The sequence below is a fragment of the Alligator sinensis genome, unplaced genomic scaffold (genome assembly GCF_000455745.1).
Source record: "Alligator sinensis unplaced genomic scaffold, ASM45574v1 scaffold534_1, whole genome shotgun sequence".
Taxonomy (NCBI): Eukaryota; Metazoa; Chordata; order Crocodylia; family Alligatoridae; genus Alligator; species Alligator sinensis.
In genome coordinates, this window is record NW_005842050.1 from 1,319,855 (window position 1) to 1,338,168 (window position 18,314).

At 36.3% G+C, this 18,314-nt stretch overlaps 1 protein-coding gene across 1 annotated transcript in view; it reads right to left on the minus strand.

Moving 5' to 3' along the window:
• The window catches only part of SDCCAG8 (serologically defined colon cancer antigen 8), a 141,185-nt gene that overhangs the window by 101,451 nt on the left and 21,420 nt on the right, over positions 1-18,314 (minus strand). The window contains exons 12-13 of the mRNA XM_006022873.3: positions 15,851-15,985; positions 12,826-12,942 (exon numbers count right to left, since the gene is read on the minus strand). Coding sequence (XP_006022935.1) covers positions 12,826-12,942; positions 15,851-15,985 — 252 coding nt within the window. The remainder of the gene's footprint in view (positions 1-12,825; positions 12,943-15,850; positions 15,986-18,314) is intronic.

The window sequence follows — 18,314 nt, forward strand, 5'->3', positions numbered from 1 at the left end:
AGGAGTACTACTGGAGAAAAGTGAAAGAGGGACTTCCAGTGGCAATGGTACCCACCCCTGACAGATTCCACATACTTTCTCTGGCATCAGCACTTCGACAACAGAAAACCTGCCTCTAGGCATTGTGATTCAGTTGACTAAAAGTCCAGGGAGGAGGCAGAAAGGGATGGAGTCCACTGTTCCCCAGATATCAGAGGAAGCAATTTACATGCTTAGTGCTTTCCCTGACATCACTGACAAGGTGTAGGGGGTGCATGTGGGTGCATGTGCACTCCCTGGAAGCACCAGCAGCGAAACCGGGAGTGCACTTCTGGTTTTGCCACTGGCTTGGTGATCAGCTGCTGGGGCACGCCCCCCAGTTGGCAGTCTGCTGCCCCCCCAAACTCAGGAGGCACCAGTCACCCATGCCTGACATCACCAGCAAAGATCTCTAGGTCTAGGGCAACTGAATCAGAGGGAGTCTGTCACTACTCCTTGGGCAGGGAGCTGATAGCTATTTAAGCCCATTCAAATCCATGAGAGGGGTATTAGTTCCTCCTCAGAATGGAGAAAAGACTATAAAGCTGTTAAGATTTCTGTAGCCAATCTCAGTCTTTTGATCCAATTATGTAGTTCTGGGAAAGTGCATATTAAATAAAAAACATGAAAAAAGAAAGTGTAAATATTAGGAAGAATAATAAAAATTACTACTATGACACATTATATTGAGGGGTCCCAGTCCTGCAACCAGATCTGTAAAGATAGATTTTTAAGCTTGCACAGAACCTCATCACTTCCACAAATACGTCACAAGAAGTACAAGCACAGATCTGGTTGCAAGATAGATACCAAATAGGAGAAGCATTCTCTGCCCTAAAAAAACTTGCAATCTATAATAGCAAAACATGAGATGAGGAAAAGAGTGCAAGTGTGTGAGGGTTATTGGTGAAGGGAAGCAATGAAAAAAAGCATTAGCAATGCGTCAGAGGGACACGTGTCCCCTCAGATTTCTGTGCCGATGGTGGGGTGTGGGACTGCAGCAGCAGTGCGATTTCTGCAATGACCACAAGCCGCAGGGCTGCAGACCATTCAGAGCCAAAGCCTAGCAGCAGCAGAGGCAGCAGCAGCACCGAGTTGTGCCCCTCCCTGGCCTACTGTCAACACTTATGCATTGCCTCTGAAGGAAAGATTTCTAAATTAAATGAGTTAAAAGAAATAATCTAAAAGGAAAAAGGAAATTGTTCCAAGTACAATGAATTAACATGGAGCAGCAAAGGTTCAAAGCAGAGATTGAGAAAAGAGACCGGTATGGGAGGACAGTAAAAGAGAAGTGGAAGCAGATATACAAACTGTGGACATTATGTAAAACCTTGAAAGTCAGAGTCAAAAAGCTTGCATATGATGTATTTTAAGGACAAGAAGCCAAACAATAATTGTTTAGGTGTGATGGGGTGTGGTCAGACATCAAGGAAGTGACTAATAGTATTTTGATAGAGGCCAGCGAAGAAGTTTTCAAGTTAAGAGATGACTAGTGTGAGCACAGGACTTCAGCACTGGGGATAACCGGACTAGAAGATATCTTGCCTGGTTATCCCCAGTTAAAGAAGAACAAGGGACAGGGCTTAGCAAACACCTTGGGATGAGAATGAAAGAGAAAAACCAAAGGTGGGATTGAAATATATGCCAAGTGACTTCAGTGAAAAATAAGAGGTACCATACTTTATTCTTAAATATCAAATAGAAAATAAATAATTGTATAGAATCTGATGGTAAATTCCAACCATCAAAATAAAATTAACCATTATACTTAACATCTAATTCAGTTGCTGGATTTTCCCTTTGCAGGGATCAAGAGGTAAACAGCAAATGGTTTTCACTGGAATCAGACTCTGAAGAGCTAATCACAAACCACCAATTATGTGGGCTGTAAAGGGAGAGGGCTCAAGAGAAAGTATCATAAAATATAGAGCACCACAGTGGAACAATTCCATTGATTTGTAATACTGAATTTTATAGAGGACACAAAAGCATACAATTAAAAGCTAACCAACCTCTTTTGTAAACTGATCCCATGTAAACTCCCCCCACTGCCCTGAACTCCTATTGGGAAGTTGTTTCAGAACCTCATGGTTTTGATAATTAAAAAAAACACTTCCAATTTCCAGCCTAAATTTATTCACAGTAAGTTTATACCCACTTACTTTTCTGGCAAGGATGCCTTTAAGCTCTAGTAACTCTTCTTCTTCCCCAGTATTCACCCAAAGGTGTCTTTATAGAGAGCAATCACATTCCCTGTCAATCTTTCCTTGAAAGGACTTGTCTAGCCTAGTAATTCTCCCTATTCACACTAGCAGCTGTTCTATGACCTTGTTCAAGTCTGAATTTACCTTTCTTGACCATAAGGAACCAGAAGTATACCACAGGCTTCTAGATTATGTATAAATTAGAATCTTGTAATTGATATCAGTACATTAAAGGGCAGCTATAATCAGAAAAAAATACAGGTGCAGAAAAAAAACACCCTGTAGGAGATGGCACGTTTACTCTTCTAGGATCCATCTGGGGTCCGGGGTCCAGGGTCCAACTTGTGTAATTAGATTAAGCACCATATGGAAACAAAGAAAGGAAGTTTGTGCTACTATGCTCCACAGAACTGCAAAGTAGATCTATTCTGTGATTTCAGAGACTTCTTTACATAGTAGTGGAAGAATAGGAACAGGCCACAGATCTTTCCCATCTGGAATGAACTGGCAATAATTATGCCATTCAACATTAATCTGACCCTCTTGTGCCTATAAATTATAATACAGTTTTTAATTACATAATCCTATTATATTTGATTACATTACATTATTTCTTCTTCGGGATATCTGCTTCTTTTACAGCACAGGACAAACTGAATGGGACAAAATTACAGAAAGAGAAAAGACATCCTCCTATATTTCATGGAAGTATTAGACCAGCCTGATGCTGGAAGATCAAAAAGTATATGCACTACATAGTCATGTTAAGGCTGTACAGGTAACTTACAAGCAACTGACTTCAACTTAATATTTTTAATATGTTTGCATGTAATAAAGCTAAAAAAAAATTTTAAACTTGTTTTTCCTTTATGCGAATGGAAATTTTGGCAGTTGAAATGGAAGATTGCCTGAATAAGGATTTCAGAACAAAGCTCCCCAAAAAGAACTGTGATGTCAGTACCAGAAGAAAAATATGATATGCAGTCTTCAAAAACAAAAATGTATCAAATTTTACTAAGAAAAAACAAACAAACTACAATTAAGAGTCTTTATAAACTGGCTCTTTTTCAACATCATACTGCTCCGGCTCATCTACTTTGCAAGATGCTCTTTTGCAATCTTGTTCATATAAACACCAGAAAGCAAATATGCATGTTACTTTTCATTAAATATTTCCTTATGAAATTCCATAAGCATTTTCATATTAATATAATAAAGATGTGCTCGAGTAAACTAAATTAAGAAGGCAATTTTACACTGTCCTTGCTTTATTTTAAGACACATTCTTCTTGAGGAAAAATAACAAATATAATGCTTATGGATTCTGTGAACATTTTCTAATTACCTCGCCATCTCTATCACTATAAAATTTGATAAGATTAAATTATAAAATTATTCTGCTCAGAACAAGGATTTCTTTCATTCTTGTCCAAATTGATGCTTATACTACAGTATTCGGAAAACTGCAACCCTAAATTTCTAAACCAGCAGATGTTTTCCATTGAATTTAGAATTACTGCAGTGCTCAAAGAGAAGGCAAAAAAGTCTTTTACAAATGACAATTTTACAGTGATAACAAAAAAAAAAAAATCTTACATTGAAATAAATTCAGGAAAAAAACCCACTGTACAAGCCTTTTAACATCTCAAGAGGGTAAACACAGAATTAATTAAAAGCTAATGGTATTTGCTTTTCAACCAATCTCCCTTAATCTGGAGTAAATTAATATACAATATTAACTGAAAATGAATTCTGCAAACTGATAATACTGTTACATTAATTCAGAAAAATAAAAATATTAGAGACATATGCAAGAGTCTACCATATTTTCTATTTCTTTCAATAATCTTTACAATAACTGAGAATTTGAAGGGTCTTGAAACTGGAAATTAAGATCATTTTAATTAGCAAAATATAATTATAATGGTCTTTCTGGAGTGAATGTGATTATCAAGAGCAGTAAACTTGAATAAAATCACAAACATTTCAGAATGAGAGGTGATAAGACTCTTCTGCTTACAGAGGTCCTGATTTGCACATGCTTAACTTTTGTTGCATGTAACCTCATTCACATTAGTGGAACCACTCACAGTGCATCTATTTTAGAATGTGCATCTCTTTGCAGGACTGGGACTATTGCTGAACTTTCAGTAGGAGGTGCTACTGGGGTGAACATTCAAGCATATTTAATTATATGTTAGTTCAAAACAAATCTGAGAGGTTTTAACATTTTTGATCTTGCACAGTAATCATTTCAGTTGTCTTATATGACACAGTTTAGCAGATAACAGATCATTCATACTGCACCGTATATTCAAATTGATGAAAAGATGTATTTTCATATTATGTAGCAAGAATTCAAGATGTGTTATTCTGGGAATCACACAAATTTACTGGTGCACATGCAGCAGGGGTCAGCTGCAGCCACTCCTATACTAATCCTGATATCAAATCAAGCAGCTCTAGTTCTAAGTGGTCTCTAAATCTCAGACCTCCCAGGCACAACCATCTGACACAGCATATTGCATCAGGAGAATTATCCACCTTTATAAAAAGGTTAGGGCCCCTACCAAGGTAACTCCCAACAATCCCCAAAATAGATTTTCTTTGAGCTGTTATGTAACTTATCCCATGCCTGAGCAGAAATAAATCAAACATGTCTGAAGCCTAAACCTGACTTTAAAATTTAAACTTCCTTGTAGGGATCATCAACAATATAATAAAAACATTAGAGAAACTGTAAGGAAGCATGAATAAAAACATTTATGCTTCACAGGATCCTATACAAGTTATACATTTCAAAAATAAAAAGGGGGTTATATGGCAGGATTATATGCACAATCATTTTAGACCAAAACACAGCAGTAAACTGTGTGGCGGAGTGAAGGTTCTTTCCAGTTCACGCATGGAAGAGACAGACAATGAAAGAAATGGAAATACAGGAGCAGTAGCAGAGCCCTGGTTGGACTATCTAAAGACCCAAATCAAAACCAAAGATTCATAGATGTAGGGTCGGAAGGGACCTAAGTAGATCATCAAGTCCGACACCCTGCCCTGGGCAGGAGAGAATACTGGGCTCCTATGACCCCAGCCTCCTCTTAAAGACCCCCAAGGTAAGAGCCAGCACCACTTCCCTTGGAAGTTGGTTCCAGATCCTAGCTGCCCTGACTGTGAAATAGTGTCTTCTAATGTCCAGCCTGAACCTACTCTCAATCAACTTATGGCCGTTATTCCTTGTTACTCTGGGAGGTGCACGAGTGAATAGGGTCTCTGCTATTCCCTGCTGGTCCCCCCTGGTAAGTTTGTAGACGGCCACCAGGTCCCCTCTCAGCCTTCTCTTGTGAAGGTTGAACAGGGTCAGGTCCGGTAGCCTCTTCTCATAGGGTCTGCCCTGCTGTCCCCAGATCATGTGAGTGGCCCTTCTCTAGAACTTCTTGATGCTGGCCACATCTCTCCTTAAGTGCAGTGCCCAGAACTGGACAAAGTATTCCAACTGTGGCCTGACCAGTGTTGCATAGAGGGGGAGGATCACCTCCTTGTGGCCCTGCTTGCGATGTATCTGTGGATGCATGGCAAGGTGCGGTTGGCCTTACTGACTGCGTCCTCACATTGGCAGCCCATGATCATTTTGGAATCGATAATGACTCCAAGATCTCTTTCTGACACCTATGGAGATGGCATAGACTAACTTACGGAGATAGTATAGACTAATTCCACAGCATCAACACTCGCAGTGTTTTTATGACTGTTGTGATTTTGGTGGAGTCTTGTAGTCAAATGAGAAAACAGAGACAGCACAGCAGTCATTGTGTCTTTTGTGCAACAAAACATGATGTGCCCCATGTGTTCTGCAGGGCAAAGCTGAAGAGTCAATACAACACACTAGAGATGTCCTGCTCCCAAACTAAGCAACTGTGACCTCATTCCCCCTCACTTTCATCATTACATTGAATAATGGAAAATGAAAGGAGATAGAGCCTTGCAGTCTGTAGGAGATGTGTCAGAGTAAGGGGATCTTCCGGAGTCAGGGACATGGGGGACACAGGAACAATATCTTTTGTGTGGATATTTTTGCTCAAAAAAAATTCAGACAAATTCAAAAAAACCAGGAGACTTGAAACATGCTACATTTCAAAATCTTATATTTACCCACAGATTTCATAGATGTTGGGGCTGGAAGGGACCTTGCAAGATCATCAGGTCCAGCCTCCTACCTATTCTTTATTTTTGAATCATTGGAGTTGGCAGTACCAATCACTAGTCACAGGGCCTCTGCATCTTTCCCTAACCAACCCCAACAAGAGTTATTAGCTTAGCAGTCAATAGTAAAGGTAAAAAAAGAATCTGAATTTGATTCAAACCATGGTAGGATATTTTTGTTGGGGGAGAGGGAGGGGAAGAGGAAAGTGGGGAGAAGGGAGCTAAGGAGAGAGTTACTGCCATCCCATTTTTGAGAAACAGGAGTGTGCAATAAGAAGTGTTTTCCTAGCCTCAAAAAGAGGCAGTTGAAAGGACTGAAGTGGGATCGTCTCTTTCCTTCACCTGGCACCAAGAGTCAGTTGGGAGGAAATGGCTGTTTGACCTACTTCCCACACACTAGCAGCAGGCAGAGTCAATACCACAATAGTAATTTCACAATAGATATAGCTATTACTTTTTATGGTTTGTTTAACCACTTTTTCACCCATGCTACTGTCAAATAAATATGGCCCACCACCATCCACTGGCCTCTTCCATGCAAAAATAGTATTTCACATCCTTTCTAACATTTAAAAACTCTAATGCATGAACTTTAAATGTGATTATTATAGGAGCAGCAGTGTCTGCAACACTGAAATTAGTTTCTAGTCAAATTTAACTGCTGGGTTCAAACCTAGAACTCATTTTCCCCCAAAATTTTGAAAGAAGTATACAAATAGTAAGGAGGAAACCATACCAGATTAACCAATTAATAGTAAAGCAGACTGCAACTGGACAATATACAAGAGTGCCTGGAAGACTGTCAGGAAGGTCTAGTTTGGCTATTATGATTGTACAAGCTCATGTAGATAGTACATGTAGGTATGACCAGGCAGATGGTGGTTGAAAGTTGAACTACTAATTAATAATGAATGAACCAAAAGTGAGTTTAAGACTATTGGATTAACACAGATACAACACAGAACATTTCTATCCTGATGTGGAATATTCTAAGCAGAACATCTAAGCAGATGGAAGACATTTTTGCTAGGCTACTTAAACAAGCAACTTTTCCACTTATATGGTCTCATTGAGGGAACCATAGAACACCGGTTGCTCTGATGATGTTCATACAGTTTCCATTAAATCTACTTACAGAAAAGATCTATTATCAGTATGTTAACACGTGGACCTTTCTGCCCATGAAAGATTTCTCCTGATTTTTTTTTTTGGTATCTCTATTTTTAAATCTAAAATGTTTACATTTTTTTAATTGTGTGTCAGTGATGGTCATGTTCAGGGCATTATTCCTATTTTTATAATGTTTTTCTTGTATAAACAGAGCTGCATGATTTCAGTCACTTGTGGTATCTTTTTTTCATATTAAAATTGATGTCTTAATTGTATCAGCTTTTGCAGGTAGTCCTTGAAAATGCAGTAGGATTTGTGCTTGACTCCATTGCCAAAACTACACAAGCAATGGAGAGACAGCAGAAAGAACACACACTGATAAATAAAGTAAAAACATTACTTTAAAATAGCAAAATGGTATGCGGGCACAAAGAGACCCTGATATACAACAACACTGGGCTGCAAGAGTCAAAGACTTATGTTAATGACTTAGGCTTGGAGACTTTCTGTGAATGACTACAGGGGACTTCTGAGTACCCCAGGGAATGAGTTGGCTTTGATTCAGCAAAGGATAGTTGTTCTGATTATGATGATGGTTGTCCTAAATAAAGCTGTCACCTTCCTTCACCAATGAAGCATTTTTCCTTTCACTTGCAGCATTAAAACACAACTGTGTGAACACAAAGCCTTTATTACAAAACATATCCATAAAGAAGAGACTTCAGGCTTTGTTCAGACTTCACCTTCACATTTCCTACTTTGTTTAAAGTTAAGCTACACAACTTAGTGTAGCTCAATAAACAACTTAAAAGCTATATAACTGAAAAGTAACAGGCCATCTGAGGGATGTATTTGGTAGCCATGTTGGTCTGAGAGAAAAAGAGATGCAAAACTTTAGAACTCTTGGTTCAGAGATGATACCTTTTATTAGACCAACTAAGAAATTACAAAAAATTATCTTTTTCTGCAGAAGGAAAAAATATTGCCTGTAATTCTTACCAGTTTTTTGGGTTTTTTTTTTAAATCAAGAATTATTTGGTTTCATAACGCCTGAGACCTATTTTGATAATTACTAAAAGAAGGCCAGATTTTAAAGACTGGTCCTTTAAGTTAAGGACTACCTTCACCATTTTCCTACAGTTTGCACTGTGGTGTGGTGTGGTGTGGGTGTTCTTATAACAGAACTAGTTAAAAAAGAAATTTGAAGGATACATTTACACACACACACACACACACACACACACACACACACACACACACACACACACACATCTACATTATAGATTTGCTAAAGCTGTTGGCAGTTTTCAAACTATGAGTTACATACTCTGTCATAGTCTACTCTTCCAGCTACCTTGGTTCCTTTTCTATTTTGAACTCATCATGGTGATAGTCCCTGAACTTGTAAGAAAAAGGCATCCACTGGTAGAGCTGCATGGGCCATTTTTGGAAATAAAAACAAATCCCCCTGTTCTCTAATGTGCTATGGTTGAAACACTGTCTGCCTAAACAACTGGGTCAGACATCTCTAACTAAAACCAGAGGAGTAAAAATCTTAAGCACATATAACGAAATGTATAGTACTAGCTTGTCTTCCTCAGGGTTGAGAAATCTTGCCATATTACTACAAAGTTTCATAGTATTTGTTGATTTTTTTAAAGCCAAAGCTCATGAAGTCATGCAATTACAGAAAAAAGCAGCTTCCAGTCCTAATGGTTGCAGAGGAAAACTTTGACCATTTATGGCTTTAAAAAAACCCTTAGAAAATGTCATTTTGAAAATTTATCTAAGCTTTTGCCATCTGCTGTATATGGCCAAAGCAAAGTAAGTACTTCTTGCATTCATAATTTTTAACTAGATGACTATAAATTACTGCTTTGTGATATACAAGTAAACATTCAAATAATTTCTGTGAAGTACTTTCATACTACAGTTCTTTCACACTTCTATTTTTTTTCCCAGTTCTCACTGAACATTACAGCTATGGCATTAAAATACCCATCGCTGTTGTACAGATGCCTGTTGACTATATTAAAAAAAATGCTGTCTCATATCTTTCCATTTGCCTAGTCTATGAATATTCCTGATTGTGGGTATCCTAACTCCTTTTTATAGAAATCTGGGTGCTGAAGACTAGGTACACAGGCCTCCTAGTTATTAGGCCTCCTAGTTATTTCTATTCCTTGGTTTAGATCTGGAACCTCTCCTTCTGTCACCTCTTACACCTAGAGCTGAGTTCTTTATTTTATTCAGCAGAAAGTCAAATTTTAAGGAGGCATTGAAAGAGTGGTTTTCTAAAGATTTTCCAGTTTAAAACATTGGTTATTTATTTAAGTAAAAACATTTTGTATAAAATGTCTCAAATAAGACTTCTCATGTTCCTATGTTTTATTACAGGTAAGGAGGTAGTGATTCTTAATAGTGTAGATATACTAAAATGTGCAATAATAAACAAACTTAAAATTGCCAGGGTCAGGAACCAAGTCATCCAAGTATAACTGATCTTTTGTATGTTTGGATTTTGTGACTCCTAGGTTAGAGACCCAAAATTATACTGTTCCCTCCAAATCCTAATTTTGAATAGAATCATATAATAGTATGATTCCCATTCATTAAAGGTAGTGCAGCGGGTTATGGATTATTGGTTTACCTTTGAAAATGTTAACTCTTCACACGAACCACTTATATATACAGGACAAGAAATGTACACATATACACACACACACACACACACATATACATATATAAAATTAATGTGAAGTGTAAACATTTTGAAAGGTAAATCAAGAATCCATAACTTACTGCACCAGAGATTAATGAATAGGAATCACACCACCATATATATGCATGCGCACACATGCATGCGCATGCACACACAATATAAAATGACTGGAAGTGGAACTAAATCCCTTCTGAGGGAGGGAGATGGAGGTGAAGGGAAATATAAAATGGAAACTCAGCCATGTTTAATCATCCTAAGATTCTCTTAATATTTTCTTTAAAAGAATCATTGTAAGTGCTGACTTTGATCAAAACTAAATACATCTATCTGATGGTCCTATATCCTTACTGGTATATATGTAGGAATGTCCATACTCACCATACTAAAGTAAATTAAAACTATATATATATTTTTTACAATCCCCACTAATCATAAAGACTTCTTTCCATGATAAGAAATGCATTCACGTTTTATGGAATATTGAGCTAATTTCAATACCTCGAGAGACTTTCTTGTAACATTACAGCTTTCGTATCCCTTCCACAAAAAATGTGTACTTGAGTAAAATAATATATGAATATTATAATATTAGCTTAAGTGACCCACTGTTTACTTTTAAAAATTAAATATATATTTATTATGAACAGATGGTGGCCAAGGAAGGTATCAACTCTGCCTCTTAGCCAGAAGGTCAGGTCATGGCTGAGAGACCAAAGAACAAATGCTGTTTGCTCCTCAGTGCCCATGTAGGATGAGACATTGCTATCTTCTCTATATGTGAAGTTAAATATGAAATAATAACGGAGTTGTTTTTGTAAGATTTTGTACTGACCTGTTAACATTTGTCAAAGACAATTTGTAATGTTTATCTCACTATCCTTGATTTCTTTATATAGTTCCTAATATTTTTCAGCCTATGGAGCTTTCTATTATAATTATTTTTCTTGCTAAAAGCCTAGAGTTATAACTATAACATACAAAAAAATTGTTCAAACATACACACTACTGTTTCTAGAATCCAACAATGTCAGTCTAAAATATCTGATCACTGAAATTGCTATGTGTGTGTCGTATTTCAAGGAACACCAATGCTTCCTCTTAAAATATACAGACTTCCAATTAGTATTTTCGCTTTTTTTTTATTTTCATAATGATAAAACATGAACAATTCCAAAGGTAAACTTAAATATTTTGTTATATTTTGAATTTTTTCAACATATTAACCCTGGGGAAAGCTGCAGAACAAAACCTAAAATCCATGGTATTTCTTTGCATACTTTCTTCCACACATCCCAGTTTATTATTATGCCAAGATTATACCAGATTTCCTATCTGTGAGAACTGTCAAGATAGAAGAGCAGCCTTGCTTTTTGCTTTCAAAGTGCCTCTAGGCCGTAAGGATGTAGCAGAAATGTTACAAGGCCTCAGTTCCCAGCGTGATCTGCTACTGCCATTACACCTTTAAAATTTTTTTAGCTAGTAAATTTAAAATGGAAAAATATATTATGTGCCTTTTGATTATAATTTGATTCATTACTTTTTCCCCTTTAAGCTGAGTTGCATCTTTTTATAAACTACTAGCTACATAGTTGTTTCTCATTAAGGTTTTGTGATGACTACTGTCTTTATTTTGTAATACTGCATTGTAATACTGTTCATTTGTTTAAAGGAGAAGAGTATGGTTTAAAACATGATGGATAAACTACTTTAAATAGTAAATGATACATGCACTTAAATATAATGTGCATGTGTGCCTAACAAATTTTCTGTATATCTAAAATATATTACCAATATCAAGTCAAATATAGTGGAGAGTTTCTGAACCAAGAATTGGAACTTTAAATCCTGAAGATTTAAACTGGTAGAATAACAGTGCAAAAAAGATTTTTAAAAGATTCAATAGAAGGCAGCTGTCTGAACTGTTAACTAATTTAATGGTAATTCACCTTACTATTTATTTTTTAAAGGGATGTCTTGTCGCTGTTTACCTACAAGGCATATAATGTTTTATAAGTAATACAAATTCATCTTTACATAATCAATTAATAATACCTAATGGCATATTTTCATAATAATTTTATTTTCTCTTATTAGTTTTTTAAACTTTGTTTTGAATCACAAAATCCATTAAACTTGAATCTTCACAGAAATTGGTAAAGAAATTACACCCTTTACCTTACATACTTCACACGTTATAATTGTTAATGTTCTACTTTTTTGTATGCATACACATTTGTGTGTGTTTACTTGTGAGAGAAGTGTATAAACATATGTATATAGTACATATAAATTAAACACACTGTATCTATAGTATGTGTTCACACGCTGTATATAAAAGAATGTGTTAAGTATTATGTAATTATGGAAAACTTACTTTTTTAGGGCTGAAAACAAGAATAATTCAGACAAGAGGTATTTTTTTAATAGGAAAAACTGGCTTGTTGCCATTAATTTAGAACCCACAAAATAGTAATAAATGACCACTATTAGAAAAATGATTCATTCCAACTTCAGAAACAACCCTGTTTATGTTTTTAATAACTGCAAAGTGATAGCAGTATCATTTCTTACCTGGTCCTTAATTTCAAGCTCCCTTATAGTTTTTGTTCTGTACTCTCTGAGCTCCTTTTCTGCCTCATCCTTCTTCATTTTGCTTTGATTCAACTGATATCGCATTTCTCCGCACACCTGTTAGATTGCACAGAAAACATGATCTGTAGCTTGTGGAACTAATGTGCAATGTTTGCATTTAGATCTTTTGGTGCCCCCTAGAGGCCATTTATTTCCAATGTATTTCAATTTACTGATATTTTAAGACTACATATGGTAACTGTTATAACCAAAGGGGTGAATCCACATCCTCTCTATACTAATTAACTTGGAAATAGGCATTACCTGCTAGATTCAATTATATCTGGATCAAGATTTGTTAAGTATAAATATCTATGCTGCAAATACATGTGCTGCTAAATACATTTAGAGTGGAGTTTTTCATTTTGGGGAGATTTCTTTTTTAAATTAAAAGAAATTCTTTTACAGTACTTCAAATACTAAACATTAAAGTCAGTCATATTTTCATGTAACAGAGAGATTTCTTATCTTGCCTATTTTTCTGCTAGTACGAATAAAACTTTTAGATTGCAACGTAATTATTTTCAAACTTGAAGTGAAATATTACATTCTTATCCGCAGACTGAAAATAAATTACTTAACTGTAGCACTAAACTAAAATGTCTACTTTGACCATGAATAAGCCAACAGAGAAACACCAAAAGAGCTTGCTCTAGGTGGGAAAAACTGGGAGAAAGGTAACTTTCATAAAGGTAACGAATACTGTTCTGGATACTGGTGTTTTTGAGTTTAAATTTTTTGGGATTTTCTGCCCAATTCTCTGTTGACAAGGAAGAGATTTTTGACAGGCTCTTTAGCTCTCCTTCACCATCCAAGCCAACCATCCTCAATTTGTATGATCATTTTAGGTTAAGAATTCAACCTTAATTATACACGCAAGTGCTTAATCCCCCAGGTAGATTAAATTTACTCTCTCCCTGTCCTGCAGAGGTAGGAGCTGCCCTTTGTTTCATGTCAGTCCATCTCTGTCCTCCTCATCCCTCCCTATCTTCTGTTCTTATCCAAACGCATTTCCTCCTTCCCTATTTTCTTCCATAAATTTCTCTCCTTTTTCCCCACATTCTCCTCTGTCGCTGCTACCCAAATGCCACAGAATCCTCAGTCTTCTCCTGCCCATCTCATTCTCCTTTCTCTTTCCAGTTTCTTGTCTAGTTTTCTAGGCAAGAAGGATCCTCCTACATAGACCCTATCTTCTATAAGGACAGGTTGGCTGAAGTCATTTTGGAGAGACTGCCTGTCTTTAGAAACAGCTGCCTTCCTTACAAATGCAAAGCATTTAGGAAAACGGTGGCTATATTCTCTGACATCACTTTACAATTGAGTACCATTTAAAATAGTGAGAAATAATGGTGTTTTCAACAAACAGCAAAAATTCACAAGCTTGATACCTAAAACAGAGATCTCATGATAGTTTTAAATACCTAATACGCAAAACTGAGACTTGTAACTGTTTACTTCCTCCCCTTTTCTCTCATAGACAGAATATAAGATGGGGTTCTCTCTCTTTTCCCTTCATGAAGGGGAAAATTACTGTCACCCAACCCATCTCCATGTGTAGCACAGATAAAACAGAACAAAGGAACCAGCTGTTAGAGCTGCATGAATAACTTATTTTTCAGTTTGCCAACAGCTCCAAAAAATAAAGGGAAAAAGAATAAGTTTGGATCAACCCCAGATTGAATAAACCCAAATAAAATGTTACAGTCAATTTCAAACATTTTGCCCCGTCTGTTATTTTATACACTTTTTTAAAAATTAAAAATCAAATTATTTGGAAACCAAGAGCTAGACTTAATATAGAACTTAGATACTACTCCCAAAAAACAAGGAGGAGATAATGTGATAGCGTTCTTATGCTATAGCTCAGTGGTTAATATGCTCATCTAGAATATGGAAAACTCAGGTTCAAAACCGTTTTCTTCCTTCTACTGCTTCTCATTCTTGGTTTTGTAAGGGAAGTCTAGGCCCTTTGTAAATCTAGCCTGAATATTTTTGTTTTGGAAATACAAACATTAAATATTTTAACATTTCTAAATTGTTACTTTTGGTTTAGATAATTTGGGCCCAAATGTGTAAATAATTATGCCTGTCCAAAACTATATTTTTCAAGCAAAAGTTGTTCATCAAAAGAATTGTAACCAGTACTATAAGAAGGAACAGTGACAGGAGTATGAGGTGAGGAAAGGCCGCCCAAAAGCCTGTGCCAAATTGCCCCCTCCTAGTGATCACAGTACATTGCTACAAGAAAAATCTATAACTGGCTGCTGCAAGGCCCTCTTTAGCCTTGGGTTAGAGTCCTGCAATGGGAGTGAAATACTACTGGGACATGTCAGACGTGCCAACATGTTAACAGGATCAGGAAAAAATAAACTGTATTGAAGACAAGACTAGACAAAAAATGGCTTGGTGGAATTTGTGGGAACAAATTAAATTTATTTTTTCCCCTAGTAATATGAAAAAAAATGATTGCATTTGAGCTCAGAACCACTGCATCAAACATTTGTCTCTGGTATGAGATCAGGTAGGATATAAAAAGAGCAGGATAAAATACACAAAGTAAAACACAGGAATGAGTGGGAGCAAGAAAGGTTTCTACAGGCCAGGTTAGAAACTAGACTAAATGCATAATGCTGTGCAGAGCACTACAGAGTCAAACAGAATAGGATTCACATTATTGTCCTATAACTATCTCCCGTATCATCAAGAGTATCATTAATTAAATGCTGATTGCAGAATTTCAAACAGTGATTAAGAACAGGCTAAGAAACACCCCCCCCCCCCCTGGGGTGATCTGCCTGCTAAAAGAAATTAATCTCTCTACTTCTAAACTTGTAAATTTTGTTTAAAAATCTGAGACATACATTTACCATCTTTCCAAATATTCTTTAAAAAGAATAAACAGTGAAAACCATAAGAGATTACCATGTGATGTTTCAAACCACTCTAACTTGCAAAATGTCTCTACCTTATTAATCTCCATCTCCCGAGAAGTAAATTGATTTTGGGTTTCCTCTAGTTGGTTAGCTATTAAGTTCTTTTCTCTTGTAATTCTCTCTAACTGTGCTTCATGTGTGGCCACATTCTGAGACAGAACCATCACCTAAAAAAAAAAAAAAAAAAAAAAAAGATTGAATGCATAGTGAAGAGATTCAGCCTAGAACCAATACCCAAAACTTCATTTTAAGTCAATGGGAATTTTGGCAAAGCAGGAAGTGACCAGGATCACACCCTGAATAAGGATTACATAATTTGATCCATAGTGAGTTGTAACGATATTATTTTGGAGTGATTCAAACTGCAATATCCATTCGGAATATATTCAGTTAACTACACCATTCTAGTACTTGTTAATACACATAATGTTAGGAACTCAAATGTCACTGCAAATAAAGATCTTAAATTAATTCTGAAACATCCCACCATCGTAAAACAAACCAAGATGCAATGTAGCAATAACCAAGTAAATGCAGGATGTTCTAAAAGTATAGTTATTTTATGACTTCATATTTCAAGCAAATTGAGCTGAAATTTTGCTGAACGATGAAAAATATACATAACAATAAAACAAAGATGTTTGCCCTTGAGCTGTTTAGTCCTTAAGCTGGCTAACATAACTGGAAATAATGGTGCCTGACAGTTCTAGGTTAACTTTACAGGAAGTCGAAACTGAATTTAAGGGCTTACGTACAATTACACTACTGTAGAGCCATTATGTATACACCTGTTTTATGGACCCATGCCAATTTGTTCCTCTAAAACAAATCGCTTGTTAAATGAACTAATAAAGAATTCATAGGGAGATAAATATAATATAGCGCAAAAAAAACCCCTTTCCTGGCTTTTTTGTTTGTTATCAAAATAAGTACTGCATTTCACACTTACCACTAATACATGTGTAAAATCTTATTTTCCTACAAAGATAAATCTAATTACCAACTACAGGATCAGCATAGTAATAATTTCACAGTTTTACCAAATACTGTACAATCACAAGCGTATCACAATATTATCATTAGACAATGTTTTAATGGGTCTAAAGATCACATTATGAGACTGAAGCCCTCAGAGAAACAAACATTAAGACGTAATTTCAGGGGTGATAACAATATATAGCAATGTACTGGTTTGAGGAACTAAACTGTGATAGTAGTGAAGAATATATTTTTATTTTTTGAGTTAGAGATATTTATGTTGCATGAATTCATACTGCCAAAATAGATCTGCAGGCATGCAGTGACATCTGTAGTAAGTACTACTTCCTGTAGATAAACTTGTCCTTTACAATCAGTCACTTTTGATACCTCTGTGTTTCCAGTGCAATATAAGTACACCTTCAGTTATGGCTTGGCAACTGATTTTTGATGGTTATGTAGGACAGGTTTGCAGTTTATTGACTACAGCATTGTACACTTAATGCCTGTTCCATTACCATATTTTCCACGCTCATATTTCCCACCATGTACCAGAAAATGCACCTATAGCACTCCCATCCTTATACTACCCCAGTGATTCTCTAGTAATGTCAAAACTGGAACCCAAATTGCCCTCAACTTTGGTTTTTAATACTCCAGTGATTACTTGTGGCCTACTTCACTGAGATTCTCTCACTACTCATCTTACTGTTCCTTCCCTACCGCACCAAACTCCTCCGTCAGGTTTCACAATTTCACTGCTGTTAGTGAGAGAATTTTTTTCTTTTCACCTTCTCTCATGTGGAAATAACTTATTATGATTTATTATTCATATTCCAGCAGAACCTAAAGGTGCCACCTAAGATCATGGCAGAATAAACACTAAGACTGCATCCACACAAGTGTGGATGTTTGGTTTCTCCAGGGACAACTAGCAACAGCAGACCTTGTACCACCGCTAGTTGTCTCCGTGGCTCCAGCTGGCCAGGCTCTGGTTTTGAGCAGTGTGTGCTGTCACTGTGAGCACAGCTTTGCTTTTTTTTTTTTTCCCTTTCTTTTGCCTCCAAGAGCTTATAAATGCGAATAAAAGGTGAGAAACTGAGGTTGCTTTAAGTCCCATTTTTACAGCTGTGCAAGGGAAAAAAAAGACTTATTAAGGTCATAATAGGGATGGAAAGGTATGCAATCTTATAATTAAATACTTTAATATAAAGCTGACACTGGCAGCCATAGTTCTGGCTTTCCTAATCTTTAAGTGCTTGACTTTGCAACCTTACTAATGTTCCTTGAATGCATGATGATGACCTGTTGTCTTCTTTCTAGTATTACTTTTAACTTTTGAGGCTATTTTAATAAATGAAATATGAAAATATTACACAAACTGAAGTTATATTGTACCTTATCAAGTGTATCAAGCTACCAATCACTTAGTATGTATCCAACCTGTCATCCATCCCTACTAATGGTTCAAATGATTACATAAGCTAATTATTTTCTAACATTTTGATGTGTAAATTT